At 49.2% G+C, this 16485-nt stretch overlaps 1 protein-coding gene across 1 annotated transcript; it reads left to right on the forward strand.

The window, feature by feature from the left end:
- Positions 1 to 7017: 7017 nt before the first annotated feature.
- Rnd1 (Rho family GTPase 1) lies at positions 7018 to 14600 on the forward strand. The gene is made up of 5 exons (XM_021183872.2): positions 7018 to 7235; positions 7844 to 7931; positions 10498 to 10607; positions 11738 to 11872; positions 13672 to 14600. Exons 1-5 carry the CDS (start codon positions 7116 to 7118, stop codon positions 13915 to 13917), a joined length of 699 nt encoding a protein of 232 aa, XP_021039531.1. The 5' UTR covers positions 7018 to 7115; the 3' UTR covers positions 13918 to 14600.
- Positions 14601 to 16485: the final 1885 nt, after the last annotated feature.

The following is a 16485-nucleotide window of genomic DNA, read 5'->3' on the forward strand; positions in this document are numbered from 1 at the left end:
AGACTGGTCTTGAACTCCCTCTGTTGCTCAAGCTGGTTTTAGGGTTTATTTTCTCTCACCAGGAGTAGGCAGGATTATAAGCACAAGCCACCACATGCTGTTTTCTTTTTTCTTTTCTTCCTCCTACACCTACCTACCTACACACATATACACACACACACATACACACACACACACACACACACACACATACACATACACACACACATACACATACACACACACACACATACACACACACACACATACACATACACACACACACACATACACACACACATACACACACACATACACACACATACACATACACACACATACACACACACATACACACACATACACATACACACACACATACACACACATACACACACATACACACACATACACACACATACACACACATACACACACATACACACACATACACATACACACACACATACACACACACACATACACATACACACACACATACACACACACATACACATACACACACACATACACACACACACACACACATACACAGACACACACGCACACACACACACACACACACACACACACATGCATACCATACTATTCCTTGGGCCTACATCTTTTACTCCCATGCCAGGCTGTTCTTGTAGAGAGAGTCTAGACCCTCCCCTGTTCTCTGTCCAGCTTCCAGCATGCCGGCACAGATTGCATCATAACTCAGCAGCGCTATTTCTTGGCTATTTTCTAGGGAGAGTCCCCTCAGGTCTGGTTTCCCTTCTGCTGACTCAGCTGATGTCGGGAACAGGCCTGCCTACCAGGAAGAGAAGCAGGGGAGTAGCCAAGGGGGAACTTGCAGCTCCCCCACGCACCCCCCCACACTCTCCCAGCCAGGTACTGGGTGGGCAATCCGAGCAATGTTCCGCTTTCCTCCCACTGAACACAAGCCGTTTCACACAAGACTTATCAGACAAGGCCATTCTATGACCATGATAGCTGAAGATGGAGAGGGAGCCTCTCTGTTATCAGATCTGAATGGAAAGAAAAATAACCTGTTCAAGCCACAAGAATAAGAACACACTCACCTGCCCTGGTCAGTATGGCTGCCACTCCTCTGCAAGTCAGAGCTTTAAGCCTTGCTTCATCCCTCCTGACAACGTTTCTATGTCTGACAGCATCTGGTCAGAGTGAATGAAGCCCCAGCGCCTGGACATCACTCCCAGATAATCAAAATTAAGTTGATCCCCAAGTCTAACCTTACGCTAACCTTGATTAGGCCACATTCTGCCAGGGTGTGTATCCTTCTTTTTTTTTTTTTTTTTTTTTTTTTTTTTTTTTTTTTGGTTTTTCGAGACAGGGTTTCTCTGTATAGCTCTGGCTGTCCTGGAACTCACTTTGTAGACCAGGCTGGCCTCGAACTCAGAAATCCGCCTGCCTCTGCCTCCCGAGTGCTGGGATTAAAGGCGTGCGCCACCACGCCCGGCTGTGTGTATCCTTCTTGAGATGAACCAATAAACTTGTCGTGGCTCATTTTGCAGATGTCTGCTGGTTGCCTTTGGCTGGAGGACATTCACAATATAGAATAGTGAGTGGTACCCAGGCAAGGTAGCATATGCCTTGAATGCCAGCACTCCGGCACACCTCTGTAAATTCAAGGTTAGCCTGGTCTACATAGTGAGGCTGGAAAGATTCTCAGTGGTTAGAGTACTGTCTGTTTTCCTAGAGACCCAGGTTCAAGTCCTATCAATAAACAGCATGCATGGGGCAGCTCACAAGGGATCTCATGGCCTCTGTGATCAATAGGCATGCACGGGGCACACAGACACACATGCAGGCAAAATGCCTGTGCACACATGTTTTCACACATTTTTCGTCGTTTTCGAGATGAAGAAAGAAAACAAAGACTGCATATACTTCTATGTATTTCTCTGGGGAGCAAACCCCCATATCATTGCCTTTGAGATGAATTTCATGGTATTTAAGCAGCAGATTTCTCCTTCCAACTTATGCCCCAGGCAAACTTTTCCACTCTTTACCCTGCTTTGTCCTGATGGGAGTCTTCAGTCCTTGTCCATGGTCAAGCACCTTGGAACATCCAAAATCCCCACTGGCCCAGGTAACACCATGGTCTTGGATGATCCCCTAACGAGATCCCTAATAACCCTCTTATTAACAATTACCTGCCAGGGTCTTACATGCTTGTTCAGAGACTGCTGGGATCAGAAGTTACAAGTCCCCACTGTGGAGTGCAGCTAGAGTCACTAAAGAGCGAATTATATCAGGGACAGGGAGAGTGGAGGTGACTCTTCAGACATGTGGACGACACAGGTGGCAAGGTACCTGGAGGCAGAGAAGGTGCTGGGCTTGTGACCTCTTTGGTAAAGTCAGGGTGAATTTTAATTTGCTACTGTCCGGGACATCTTTGTGTATTATGCGTCTGTCCCAGAATGGGGACTTATCAGTGTAATCAGAACCAGAAAAAAAAAAAAAAGATAAGGGCAGTTGTGAGGCGGTGTCTCTCTCTGTCTCCCTATCTCTGTCTCTGAATAGAAAATATTATTCAGGTTTAGTGGCTTTAAACTGAGGCCCCAGAGTTTGTCCTTTTAAGAGAAGGAGGGGCAGAATGAACCCAATCCTAACTTGGCTAAGAGAGGTTCAACTCCATCTTTCTGTTTTAAGGCTCTTCATAAGACTCGTTTTAAAGAATTAGCTGAGAGAGAGAGGGAGAGGGAGAGGGAGAGGGAGAGGGAGAGGGAGAGGGAGAGGGAGAGGGAGAGGGAGAGGGAGAGGGAGAGGGAGAGGGAGAGGGAGAGGGAGAGGGAGAGGGAGAGGGAGAGGGAGAGGGAGAGGGAGAGGGAGAGGGAGAGGGAGAGGGAGAGGGAGAGGGAGAGAGTTCGCTTGTGGGCTCAAGCAGTGAAGAAACAAGGGCTGGGGTAAAAATTTCCCTAACTTGTAAATGACAGTTGGAGATACAATCGACTGGCAAAAATTCCGAACACTGGGGAACAGTCAACATGATTTCTTCAAACAAATTACAGTCTGTGAGACCACTCAGCAGATAGAGGTGCTTGCTGCCAAGCCTGGGGACCTGGGTTCGAAACCCAGGAACCACATGATGGAAAGAGAGAGAGGACCAACTCCTAAGTTATCCTCTGACCTCCACAGGTGGCTGTACACACACAAAGTGCTATCTAATCACACAATTTGCAGGAAAATGCATGGGGTTAGGGTATGTAATATTAATCACTTAGTCTCATGTTCCCCCTCACATGCACAATGAGGCAACATGTGTCATCTATAAGTAAACAAATGTGCGTGAGGGTACAGTCTAACATGGAGAGAAGAGAACAGGGAAGGCTAAATATACAACTCAGGAGATAGCATATAGATAACAGGCGTGAGTTAGGAGAGAGGCTATAAAGCTGTGAGTCAGTTAGGAGAGAGGCTATAAAGCTGTGAGTTAGTTAGGAGAGAGGCTATAAAGCTAAGTTGGTTTTCTAGTTCTAACTCTGTCATGGGTTTTTTTTTTTTTTTTCATTTTCAGTGGAGAGTGTCTAAAAATACATTCCGTAGTGAAAGTGTAAAATCCAACATGGAGCCCGGCCGCTTCCTACCAGATGCTACTCTGTTTCGAAGTTCACCAAGATGTATAGACTTTGGATCTGGCTCATCTTAATTTATTTTATTTTTTTGTGTAAGAGCTCTTGTGCCCAAGTGTATGTATATGCACTGCACATCTTTTTACTGCTCAGTTAAGTCAGAAGAGGGCACTGGATCGTCTGGAACCAGAGTTGCAGACAGACCAACCACCAGGTAAGTGCTGCCAATCAAACCTGGGTCCTCCACCAGAGCAACGACTGCGCACCCATCTCTCTAGTCCTGTTCGGGTTCATTTTAGTGTGAAATTACTTTTTTTTTTTTTGCAATTTCTTTATCATAAAGTTTATTTTAAAAATCCTTAAAAAAGAAATGAGAAGTCAGAATATTAAAAAAAAAAAAGTTTCCAGCCTGGCCATAGTAGTGCATACCTTTAATTCCTGAGTTTGGGAGGCAGAGGCTGGTGGATCTCTGACTTTGAGACCAGCCTGGTCTACAGAGTGAGTTCCGGGACAGCCAGGGTTTTTACACAGAAAAACCCTGACTCAAAAAAAAAAAAAAAAAACAAAAAACAAAAAACAAACAAAAAAAAAACCAACCCACATACAAAAACAAACAACAAAACAAAACAAACAACAACAAACCCCCAACAAGCAAACCAAGAGTTTTAAGGAGAAAATGAATGATAGAAGCTATAAAAGAAAAGCAAGGGGCTAAAGTAGGAACGTGTGCCTGTAATCCCAGCATTCGGGAGGAAGAAGCCGGAGAACTAGGAGTGAAAGTCATCTATGTATCCCAAAAGCTTTACTGTGTGTGCGCGCACATGAGTGTAGGTCAGAGAACAAGTTGTAACAGTCAGGTCTCCCACCACCTGAGACCTAAGGGATTGAACTCAGAGCATCAGGATCGGTGGAAATTACCTTTATTTAACTACTGAGTCATCTCTCCAACTCCTGGTTTGTTTGGTTTTTGAGACAGGCTGTCATGTAGCCCAGGATGGTCTCAAACTCATTAAGTAGTCGAAGATGGCCTTCCTGATCCTCCAGTCTCACCTCCTGCACTCTGGGGTTACAGATATACGCCATTATACCTAGTTTACAGTAGCCCTAGGGATCGTGAACCCAGTGCTCCATGCCTGGATTCTTAGAGGCAAGTGTTGTGTTCTATCTACTAAACTCTATCCGTGTGTGTGTGTATGTGTGTGTGTGCGCACACACTCACATGTGTGTGTGTGTGTGTACTTCTCAAGTTCTGTGAGTAAAAGCATGCCTGTCTGGGTATGACTTTGCTCTGTGAAGATATAATGAACATGCTATAACAGTTTCCCAGTTTCGGGTGTGTGATTTGGTGGATTTGTAATTACCCCGTCTCCCTTCAACCCTATCACCCTCAGCAGCTTCTAATCTGCCTTCTTATATTTTCATTTTTAGTACAGCATATTTACTCTCTCTCTCTCTCTCTCTCTCTCTCTCTCTCTCTCTCTCTCTGTGTGTGTGTGTGTGTGTGTGTGTGTGTGTGTAAGGCTGGGAGAGAAGAACATGGAGGGAACGCTGAACCCTTTCATGTTGTTCTTGGAGGAAACCTGGTTCAAGGTTAAGAGAACACAAGGAACCCTATAGACACTTGCAGACCTGTGTTAGGTGAGCCGAAGGGGCGGGTCGGGCAGATCCTGAGGTAGGTCAAGCTGAGGGAAAGGACTCCAGGTTGAGGCAGTCAAGTCTTCCAGCTGTTCTAGAACTCCTCCAAATCACACTTAGCTCAGAGAAGCCACCAGGACGGTGGGAAAGGACAAAGGGGAGGAATTCCAGAGATTGAAATTTATGTGAAGGCTGAGGACGGTGAGGTGTCGGGGAAGATGAGGTGAAGAAACTCCTGGAGAGCCTCAAGGAGGGAATAATCACTCAAGGAAACCCTGGATAATCCACTGGTTCCCTCTGTGACTCCATTCCTGGAAGTAATGGGTGGATGGAGGGAGGGAATCCCCGCCCAGCCTGTGAGCCTACTGAGAAGCTGGGAACCATAAGAGTAGACTAGAGGGATACTGGCTGGGCTACACTTCCCGGATAACGTCCATTCTCCGTTATAGTGGGCCTGGCTGTCTTACTATATCTGTCCATAGGGCCTGCGAAGTCTTTGAAAGGTGCTTATTTATTTCAGGGAAAATGGTCTTGGGTGGGCGGCAATGACTGGCTTATGAGCAAAGCTTGGGGTTGTGCGAGAAGGGACCTCAAGACAACTGTGAGCCAGGGCTGGTGTGCTCTGTCTGTAATTTCAGGTCTGAGGCCTGAGGCAGGAAGATGGGCTATATGCAGCAAGTTCCAGTGTGATGTTCTCTTAAAAAAAAAAAAGAAACCAACAGTACAGGGTGAGGGGAACCCTAGGTTGTTCTCAAGTTTGCCCTAAACTGCCCCTCCCTCAATTCTCTGGAGGCCTCACGGGACTTCCTTGGTGGCCAGTGGGTTATATGAGCTGTGTACTTCCATAGCTCTGTCTAGTAGAGGGGTCTGCAGAAGCCGTGGAGGCTTGCAGGCTAGGGTCAGTCGTCGGCAGTTTGTAGTTTATCTCAGTCTACAATGATTGGTTTTCAATTTCTAATCCCTGAGGCCCAGCCCTGGCATCCAGGCTGGACTCTCACTAGGTGACACTAATCAGTGCGTCAGAATCTGTGGCTATCAGCCTGGAACTAGACCTGCCCCGGATTCATCTCGGACACTGAAGCCAGGCCACAGAACAAAACACCTTGACTCTTGCTTGCCAGGCCTGGCATGAGCTGGCTCCTGGTTGGCAGAAAGCAGCTTGTTTGGTCTTTCTCTCTCCTGTTCCTACTCCAAAGACGCCCTCCTTTGTTTTCTTTGCCTATCTCTGGGTTAGGAGCCGTATTTTTTGTTTGTTTTGTTTTGTTTTCTTGATTTGTTTTGGGGAAGGCGATTCCTGAAGAAGGGAGTCAGGCTGTAAAAGAGGGACAGCAGAGACGTCTATTGGAGATCCCAGAAGTGGAACCAGTGTGAATAGGAACTATATAAAATTAAGGAGTCACCCTCTCCCCCCCAGAGATGCCACCCACCTGTCCATAGTTTAGGCAGGTCCTGCGGTCTTCCTGGGACAGACCCTATAGCCTGATTCCATAGCTCTTTGTGGGTCTTGACACTAATTCATAGACACTCAGAGAGCACTTAGCTTTACTCCCAGTCCCCTCCTGACCTCCTAACAGCAACACAAAAAGCGTGGGAATCCCCTTCCAGGAGGAAGCCACCGTGCAGCTTTAACAGAAAAGGAAGGGAGGAAGAGGGCGCTGACTCGGAGTCTCCTACTATTGGCTGCAGCAGGGGATCCCACCTTAGGGATTGGCCTGGACAGAGTCCGCCTCCTCTTGTGATTGGATCAGTCTGAGACTTATAGCGGAGCCTTGCGCTCCTCCGCCTCAGTCGGAGGCAGGCAGGCGGGGAACCGGCGCTAGTGTGCTAGTGCGGACACTTGAGGCGCGACCTCCTCCTCCCTGAACCCGAGTGAGTCCACGTCCCTCCGAGGCTGCAGCCATGAAGGAGAGACGGACACCGCAGCCAGTGGTGGTCAGGTGTAAGCTCGTGCTGGTGGGAGACGTGCAGTGTGGGAAGACGGCGATGTTACAGGTGCTAGCGAAAGACTGCTATCCCGAGGTGAGCTTCCCTGCCGTCCCGGGGTCGATCCCCACCTGTCCCGGACAGCGCTCTCCACCACCCGCAGGCAGCCCCACCCTGCCTTGCCTTCTGGCTGGAGGACTGCCCTGTCTTGCTTCCCCAGAGACCTGACCCACTTCTGCCGCCCGGTCCTCCTCACCTCTTTACCCATCATATCCCCTCCCACTTGCCTTCATCCCTGAGACCTGGAGGCTCCCGAGAGCCTGGGCTTCATTCTTGACGCAGTACCTGCCTGCCCCTCCTATAAGGCTCTATGAGGGTGCCCCCCCCCACCCCCTGCGCAGGCTTCTGCTGTTTCGCCTGTTCACCTGTGCCAAGGGACTAGAGGGCAGAAGACAGGTTAAAACTGGCTTGTGGCTCTGAAAAATGGGACACACATTTAGAGATGAGAGGCAGACCAGCTAGGATGTAGGGGGTTTGTCCCAGGCTGGGGAGGCCAATACCTCTACAGTCCCCAATGGCTCCCCCTCCTCTGGCTTCTCACCATCTGACACTTTGGTGTTTCGGCGCATGTGTAGCCAACGCTTGGTGTGGGGTTCTGAGGGCATGCTGCTGCCGGGGTGTGAGCGTTTCCTGTCTCCTCGTAGACCTATGTGCCTACCGTGTTTGAGAATTACACAGCCTGTTTGGAGACAGAGGAACAGAGAGTGGAGCTTAGTCTCTGGGACACCTCAGGTAAGACTGTACCCCCAAATGCCCCATCCTACCACCATTGGCTAGCTGCAGCTGCTGCTTTTTTAAGAGGGGAGGGGGGGCGGAATCCACCTTTGAAGATAGGTGCTTGCCAGGAAAGCGAAGGAAGGAATGTAAAAAATTCTTTGGTTGGGGCTTTGATGATTTTAGAGGAACCTGGAAGGCAGTGAACAAGCCTGGGTGCCATTTGGGTCTCTGGTCTAGTTCACCTCTGGATGGTGAGGCGAAGGGAGCCCTGAGAACTCCCCAGGAGTACCAGACAGTCTCCTCTGTCTCTGTCTCTCTCCTCTCCCTTCCTCTCCCTCCTCTCTCCCTCCCTCTCTAGTTCTCCAGAGCAAAGTTAAATGAGGTAGGAGGGTGCTGCTGGAGGCAGCTGTGGCGGGGCAGAGAGCCGCTCGCCCGCCCGCCCGCCCGCTTTGGAGGGAATATCGCTCTCCTGCATCTCAGGCCGAAGCTGTCTGCTTGCCGCAACTCAGCCCTCCCGTCAGAGGCTGCGGCTTAGAGACGATGATGCATCGCTTCATCATCGATGCTTTGGGGGGGGGGCAGTAAATGTAGGGCATGTCCACGCTGGGGTCAGTGTCCAGTTGAGCACATGGGGGTCTAGTTCTTATCATTTCTCCCTGGGCTGGGGTGAGTTGGAGATGCCCTGTCTATCTTTTGGAAATGTAGAAAGCAATGTTTTCCCTACTCTCCGCTCCCAAGCCCTTTAGAGCTCAGCTTTGCTTCTGAGCCCTTCCCACTTTCTCTACCCCAGCCCCTCTTTCTAACAGTCTGTCTCAGACATCCTTAAAGAGTAAAGTGCCAGCCATGTGAGAAAGAAAAGAAAAATCCATGCTTTGCCAAAAAGGATATTTTCTACGTGCTCAACCCGAGTTTACGGGGAAGCTGGAGAGCACTAAGGTTCTCCTGCATGAGTGATAAATGTGCCACCCAGCTTCTGTGAAGCAATCTTGTGCTGCTTCTCCAATTGTAAGGTCTGGGAAGACCGGGGATAAGGAATGGGTAAACAGAAAACGATAGATATTTCTTTCGCTCTCCCCACAACCAAAATTCCTCAGGCGGGTCCACGGTCCTCCGTTGCAGTTCCAGGAAAGGGGAGGCAGGGTTCTGGTTATCCTGGACTGTGCTGTGCTGGCTGGATCGGACCAGAATGCAGCGTGGCTGCGTGATGTATGGGTTTTCTCCTGCTGTATCCTCCCACCTTCCAATCCTCCCTGAACCTTGCTGCGGCTCATCTCTCTCTCCTCATTACCACCCTCGATGCCCCCACCCCACCCCCACAGTCCTTCAATCCCAACCCAGATAAAGGAAAACCAGCCAGGATGGTCTTTTTACCCTAGGTCACACCCCACCCCCTCATTTCAAAAGGCTGGAAGGCAATCAGTTATCCTTGTTTTAAACCAGGTCCCTGTAAGGACAGAGGAAATGACTGTGTAGGATGGAGAGCTTCACTACCTTTGGTCTGGGGCTGAACCTGTTTCTGTTATTCACTTGCTGGCCTCAGGGGAGGGGGATTGCTTGGAGCCAAAATGGAGACCCGCTCCCCTCCCCTTTCCCCTCCCCCTCCCCCAGTACCGCAGCACTCCCCTGCCTCAGTGCTGCTGTAGACCAGCCCCCACCTCACCTCAGTAAGAGATGGGGGTGGCTTGCTGAAGGAGCAGGCAGCTACCCAACTCCCCCTTACTTCTTCTTTTTTATGACCGACACCCCCACCTCAGCTTGGATTCCCCCCAGTTTCCATGGTGATTGCAGTACAGGGAGAGGGGCTGCTTGCTATTCTAAGCACGGATTGTCTGGATTCCAAATCTGCTACTGTTCCTTACCCAGGGTGGAGGGGGCCAGGCTCAGCTCCTAGCATTCACCCCGTTAGACCCTGGGTCTGAATTGCCTTCTTCCCCTCTGCCAAGGACCCTTGCTCTGGCCTCGAACTCCACAGCTATTGGTATTTCTGCTCTTTGGGATCACCACCCTGAGGTCTGAGGGGTGGGGGCCACCATATTCCCTTTGCTCTTTTCCGTGTAAGCTGACTTGGGTGGGTAAGGAGTAGAACACTAAATTCTGGGTGCCCCCCCACCTCCTAAAGTTCTGACCCCTGAGGTAAAGAATCAGGGCAGCCAGTTATGTAACAGGCAGGGCTATTTCTTCACTGGAAGACCCTAGAGCAGGAGAATGAAGCAGAGGTTGGGCAGCAGGCAGGCTCTGGTGAAGGGAACCTGAGTCAAATCCTTGTCTCTCTATAGGTACTGGCAGCATCTTCTGGGATGCTCTGGTAGGAGTACATCTTAAACCCACTGTAGGAAACCCAGACACAGAGTGACTCCACCCTCTGCTCACCCCACTTTTAGGACCAGGGGAAATGGTTCCTGGCAGATGGTCATGTCCCAAGCTTCTATGAAATAGCTCAGTGCCCTGATACAGAGCTGGCCTTGAAGGGATCAAAGATTACATTCCCCAGGGATCCCTGCCTGGGCTTAGGCCTCCAGAGCAGAGGAGACGCAGTAGCTAACTCTCAGCCTCACTCTCAGCTCTTCTCCCCTTACACCAGGCTCTCCTTACTATGACAATGTCCGTCCACTCTGCTACAGCGACTCAGATGCGGTGTTGCTGTGCTTTGACATCAGCCGTCCAGAGACCATGGACAGTGCACTCAAGAAGGTGAGGCTGAGCTGGAGGTGGTGGTGTCTGCTAATGAGCTTAGCTTAGCTCCTGGGGGTGGGGAGGGGTGTCGAAGCAAGTTCAAGTTCACCCTGGGCTGTGGAGCCAGTTCGAGATCAGAGAATTTAGTGAGACCCTGTCTCCAAATAAAAAATCAGCTGGGCAGTGGTGGCGCACGCCTTTAATCCCAGCACTCAGGAGGCAGAGGCAGGCAGATTTCTGAGTTTGAGGCCAGCCTGGTCTACAGAGTGAGTTCCAGGACAGCCAGGGCTACACAGAGAAACCCTGTCTCGAAAAGAAAAAAAAAAAAAAAAATCAAACGGAGCCCCGGATGATTCGCAGTTAGGGATTGCTTCCTTAGCATAAGCAAAGCCTTGGGTTCAGCACCCAGGATTGCGGGTGCAGGGGAGGATAAATGTATACTTTCTACCTAGAAGAACAAGAAGGGGCCTTGTCCCACAATCCTCCTGTCCATCAGCCAGGAAAGACTCGTTTTGCTTGAAGCCTTACCATTAGCTGTGTGGCTCTGGGTTGAACCCGGGTTTCCTTCCCCTTAGCCTTCTGCCTTTCTCCTATCCTACTATGCTAAAGGCCAGTCTGTGGGAGATACTGAAGACTCAGAGAACCTTCTAGTGTGTGTGTGTTTGTGGAAGCATCCTCTGGGACTGTGATCTCAGGCCCACTGAGTCAGGCAGGTCAGAGCTCAGTTAGCTGGTTCCCAGTGGCAGAATCTGCCCACACTGAGACGTTGCGGGAAATGCTGTGGGACTTGCCTAGCTTCTTAAGGAAGAGATTGTCTCATTCCCAGCTGCAGGTATTCAGGGTTTGTTTGCCTTCTGACTGGGAAAGAAGACAGATCCATGTCCTTTCTGTGTGGCAGGGTGTGGGGGACTTGCCCTGTGTTCCTATCGGCCACTGTGCTGTTGAACGGATAGGATCCTGGGTTAGCACACTGGTGCCACCAAAGGCCTCATGGGCAGGAAGATGATGTAATTAGTGCAGCAGAGATGCTGTGACTCAGAGGGAAGGCAGGGAGGGACCTGATAATCTGAGCAATGCGCTGGCCGGTGCCAGCTGGACTCCTGGTCTCTGTCAGGCACTGACTTTCTTTCCTCTCCCCCTTCGCTCAGTGGAGAACAGAAATCCTAGACTACTGTCCCAGCACACGTGTTTTGCTGATTGGCTGCAAGACAGATCTTCGAACAGACCTGAGCACTCTAATGGAACTGTCCCACCAGAAGCAGGCACCCATCTCCTACGAGCAGGTGTGTGTGTGTGTGGCACACGCATGTGTGCACAGGTGGGATAGAAAAGGCTATGGCAAGATAAAATTAGTATTAGGGGGCTATCTATAAATAGCAAAGTGTCACCTGGGTTGGGGTGGCAGGAACTTGTTTACTTAGAGTCCTACCATAGGTTAGTTAGCCTGTGAGCCTCTCCCATGTGTGTGCCAGCATTTTTAAGGTTTTTTTTTTCTTTTAAGCCATATGTATCAGACTCATTAAAGACGCTTGTTAGATCTGGGTATAGTCTGTAATAGTTTGTAATCCCAGAACTCAGGAGGCGGTGGCAGAAGGATTCCAAGTTTGTGGCCAGCCTGGCTTCATAATAAGGCTTGGTCTCAAAAAAACCAAAAAACAAAAAACAAAAAAAACCATAAACAAAAAACAAAACTAAATTAAAATGAACAAACAGAAAGAAGTAACTGTTTAGAATTTTGAATTCTGAGTTCCCTGCCTGTAAAATAACTCTGGGAGAAAGACATGGAAATCTGTATTTCTATGACAAGACCGGAGGATACTTTTTAATTACTTGTTTAATTGTGTGAGTGGTACATGCCACGTGCATGTGTGGACTCTCGAGAGTTGGTTCTCTCCTTCTGCCACATGGGTTTCTGGGATTGAACTCAGATTGCCAAGCTTGGTGGGAACTCTTTGCTTCCCTCCACTGAGATGTCTCACCAGCCCCCAGAATAATTTTAGTGCACACAGGAGTATAAGAATGCTTGTTGGGCCGGGCGTGATGGCGCACGCCTTTAATCCCAGCACTCGGGAGGCAGAGGCAGGCAGATTTCTGAGTTCGAGGCCAGCCTGGTCTACAAAGTGAGTTCCAGGACAGCCAGGGCTACACAGAGAAACCCTGTCTCAAAAAAAAAAAAAAAGAATGCTTGTTGGGGCTGGTGAGATGGCTCAGCGGTTAAGATCTCCGACTGCTCTTCCAAAGGTGCTGAGTTCAAATCCCAGCAACCACATGGTGGCTCACAGCCATCCGTAACGAAATCTGATGCTCTCTTCTGGAGTGTCTGAAGACAGCTACAGTGTACTTACATATAAGAAAGAAAGAAAGAAAGAAAGAAAGAAAGAAAGAAAGAAAGAAAGAAGAAAAGGAATAATTATTTAAAAAAAAGAATGCTTGTTAATATTTCTTATTAGAACCCCCCTAGGGGGAATCTTAAACATCCTAACACGAGGGGCTAAAGGGGAAGGAAGGGCATTTGCCACTAAGTTGATGACCCGAGTCTGATCCCTGAGACCCACGTGGTGGGAGGACAGAACTGGCTTCCCCAAACTGTCCGTGGATGACCTGCTTGTGGATGCTGTGGCGTGAGCTTGCACACAGACATACAGACACTCGCATGAAAGAAATATGTTTTGGTTTGGGTTGGGTTTTTTTTTTTTTTTTTTTTTTTTTTGAGACTTGGTTTCTCTGTGTAGCCCTGGCTGTCCTGGAACTCACTTTGTAGACCAGGCTGGCTTCGAACTCAGAAATCTGCCTGCCTCTGCCTCCCAAGTGCTGGGATTAAAGGCTTGCACCACCATTGCCCGGCATCAGTATGCCTTTTTAAAACATTGTAGGTGATTCTAGGCTGCAGTTTGTTTTCACCTTTGTGAATGCTGGCAGGGGCTGGAGGAAGACCAATAGTGGGCTAGTGGGGGGATGCATGGAACCCTGATGTTTTGCTAGAATGGACACTTGAGAGGACATGTATGATATTTGGAAAGAATGTCACACTGTTCCTTAGTCATCCTAAGCCATTGCGTTCATGACCACACCCCTCCCACAGGGCTGTGCGATAGCCAAGCAGTTGGGCGCAGAAATCTACCTGGAGGGCTCAGCTTTCACTTCCGAGACAAGCATCCACAGCATCTTCCGGACAGCATCCATGGTGTGTCTGAACAAGTCTAGCCCAGTGCCCCCGAAGAGCCCCGTCCGAAGCCTCTCCAAGCGACTCCTCCACCTCCCCAGTCGCTCTGAACTCATCTCAACTACATTCAAGAAGGAAAAGGCCAAAAGCTGTTCCATCATGTGAAGTCAGAGCCGGAGGCGGGGGAGACAGACCCCCACTTCCTCCCTTGGGGTGCAGAGGCACGGGGAGAGGGAGGATGAGACAGTTTAAGACACCGGATGTGACATTTTTCTGATGGCCACAGAGGGCTTTAGAAGGAGACAGGAATGGGACTGAAGAAGATGCCAGGCCTGGCAGGAGGGCCTGACATTAAGCAAAAACCATCACACCCCAAGCCTGGCACTAGGCTGTGGAGGGGGTCGTTGCCCCAGTGTCCCCCTACTCCAGAGGAAAGACTGGGGAGATGGGGACATACTGGCCTCACCTTCGACATCATGCCTTTTCCATACAGCATTCCCATGCAGGCTTGGGGTGGGAGGGTCCTTGATCCCTTCTCTTCCCCTTAAAGAAGTGGCAATGGACTGGAGACCGTGAAAGGCTGGAGACAGCTCCCTTCGGGGCTTAACCCAGACGCTCCATCACTGAAACCAGGAGGGCGAGGGCTGACCAGACCTAAGAGGGAACCCTCATTTTTGCCTAACCCATGCATCATGGAGAGGTGACATCATACATCCACATGCTACTTACTGAAGTCCCCAGGACCCAAGGGAGAAGCCCCAGACCCCCTTCTCTTGCAGAATGTGGGGGTGGTGGTGCTGTGGGGGCAGGACTGATGGGAGGGGGGTCACCAGACTTTCCTGCCCCTGGGGCGGTACAGTTGGCATTTGTTTTATAGACTCTTGTCTTTGGAACTGGGGGTGGGGTGGGGGAGCGTTTCAATCTGTTATATGTTCTGTGTTTAAAGAAGAAAACCTATTTATTAATGAAATATAACATATGAAAAAATTTGTGGGGTTTTGTTGTTGTTGTTTGTTTTTTATGGTGATCAGGGAAAAGCTGAAAAGCTGTCTTTTTTTTTTTTTTTTTTTTTTTTGGTTTTTTGAGACAGGGTTTCTCTGTGTAGCCCTGGCTGTCCTGCCTGGGACTCACTCTGTAGACCAGGCTGGCCTCGAACTCAGAAATCTGCCTGTCTCTGCCTCCCGAGTGCTGGGATTAAAGGCGTGCGCCACCACGCCCGGCGGAAAAGCTGTCTTGGATCCCTTTCTGGTAGTTACAGTGGCTGTCTCCAGGGTCCCCTAGCATCTTGTTCCACTTCTCTGAATCCCACTTGCATCCTGCTAAGCCAAGAAAGAGTTCCTTGGCCCTGGAGTAGGGCTTCCTTCTCGTCAGGCTGCTGATACTGTGGAAGTGAGAATGGTGGTTTTATAAGGGGCTGTCCTATGTAGGGTATGATGCCCTGGCATCCCTGGTTCCAGATAAGAGTAGCATGTTTCAATTGCCACAGCCAAAAATGTCTCTAGATATTGCTGAATGTCCTCTGGATAAAATCACTTCCTGCTGAGGACCACTGCCCTAGAGCAGCGCTCTCAACCTTCCTGACGCCTCCACCCTTTAAAAATGCAGTTCCTCATGCTGTGCTGACCCCCAACCATAAAATTATTTCTGCGTCTACTTCATAACTGTAACTGTGCAACTGTTGTGAATCGTAATGTTAACATCTGTTAGGCAACCCCAGAGGGGTCCAGACCCACAGGTTGTAAACCACTGCCCTACAGAGACTGAAGAGAGAAAGCTCACCTCAAATAGAGGGTCAAGCTGCTAGGTAGGCGCTGCACAGACTAGTTCAAAGCCTAGGGGTAGCTTCTGGGATTCCCATTTCCTGAGTTCAAGGAGAGGTGACTTTTGCTGTTGGTTTTCCAATTCCAGTATCCATTGATGGTAGCTCAGTTTTAACATCTCTTCCTTAGCAACTCGCACCTCTTGTTCTCAAAGGTTCATAGAATAGTAATAGAAGGTTATTATGGGGACTGGGCAGATGGCTCAGGGTTTAAGAACACTTCAAGTTCTGTTCCCAGCATCCACATAGTGGCTGACATCTGTAACTGCAGCTCCAGAGAACTTTATGCCTTTTTCTGGCCTTCATGGTCACCACAGGCATGTGGGTGCCCATGTAGACAAAACACCCATATATGTAAAATTTAAAAAAAAATCTTAAAAAGTTACTACGACTAAGTATAATGTTTTGTCTTAGTTGGGATTTTACTGCTGTGAACAGACACCATGACCAAAGCAAGTCTTATAAAAGACAGCATTTAATTGGGGCTGGCTTACAGGTTCAGAGGTTCAGTCCATTATCATCAAGGCAGGAATATGGCCACATCCAGGAGTTGCTGAGAGTTCTACATCTTCATCTGAAGGCTGCTAGCAGAATTCTGACTTCCAGGCAGCTAGGGTGAGGGTCTTAAGCCCATGCCCACAGTGACACGCCTACTCCAAGGACACACCTTCAAATAGTGCCACTCCCTGGGCCAAGCATATATGAATTATCACATACCTTATACCGGGAAGCCCAGCTTTTAGGAGACGGAGGCAGGAGCCAGTCTACCCTATGATGTAGCAAGATCTTGTCTCCAAAAGATAGCTTATCATGCATCTCTGTCCTTTAAAAAGATCTTGCTTTTTTTTTTTTTTTTTTTTAAAGATCACTGTAGCCTTCTTCAGACACTCCAGAAGAGGGCATCAGATTTTGTT

Source organism: Mus caroli, unplaced genomic scaffold, assembly GCF_978045245.1.
Source record: "Mus caroli unplaced genomic scaffold, Mus_caroli_1 scaffold_16, whole genome shotgun sequence".
NCBI lineage: Eukaryota > Metazoa > Chordata > Mammalia > Rodentia > Muridae > Mus > Mus caroli.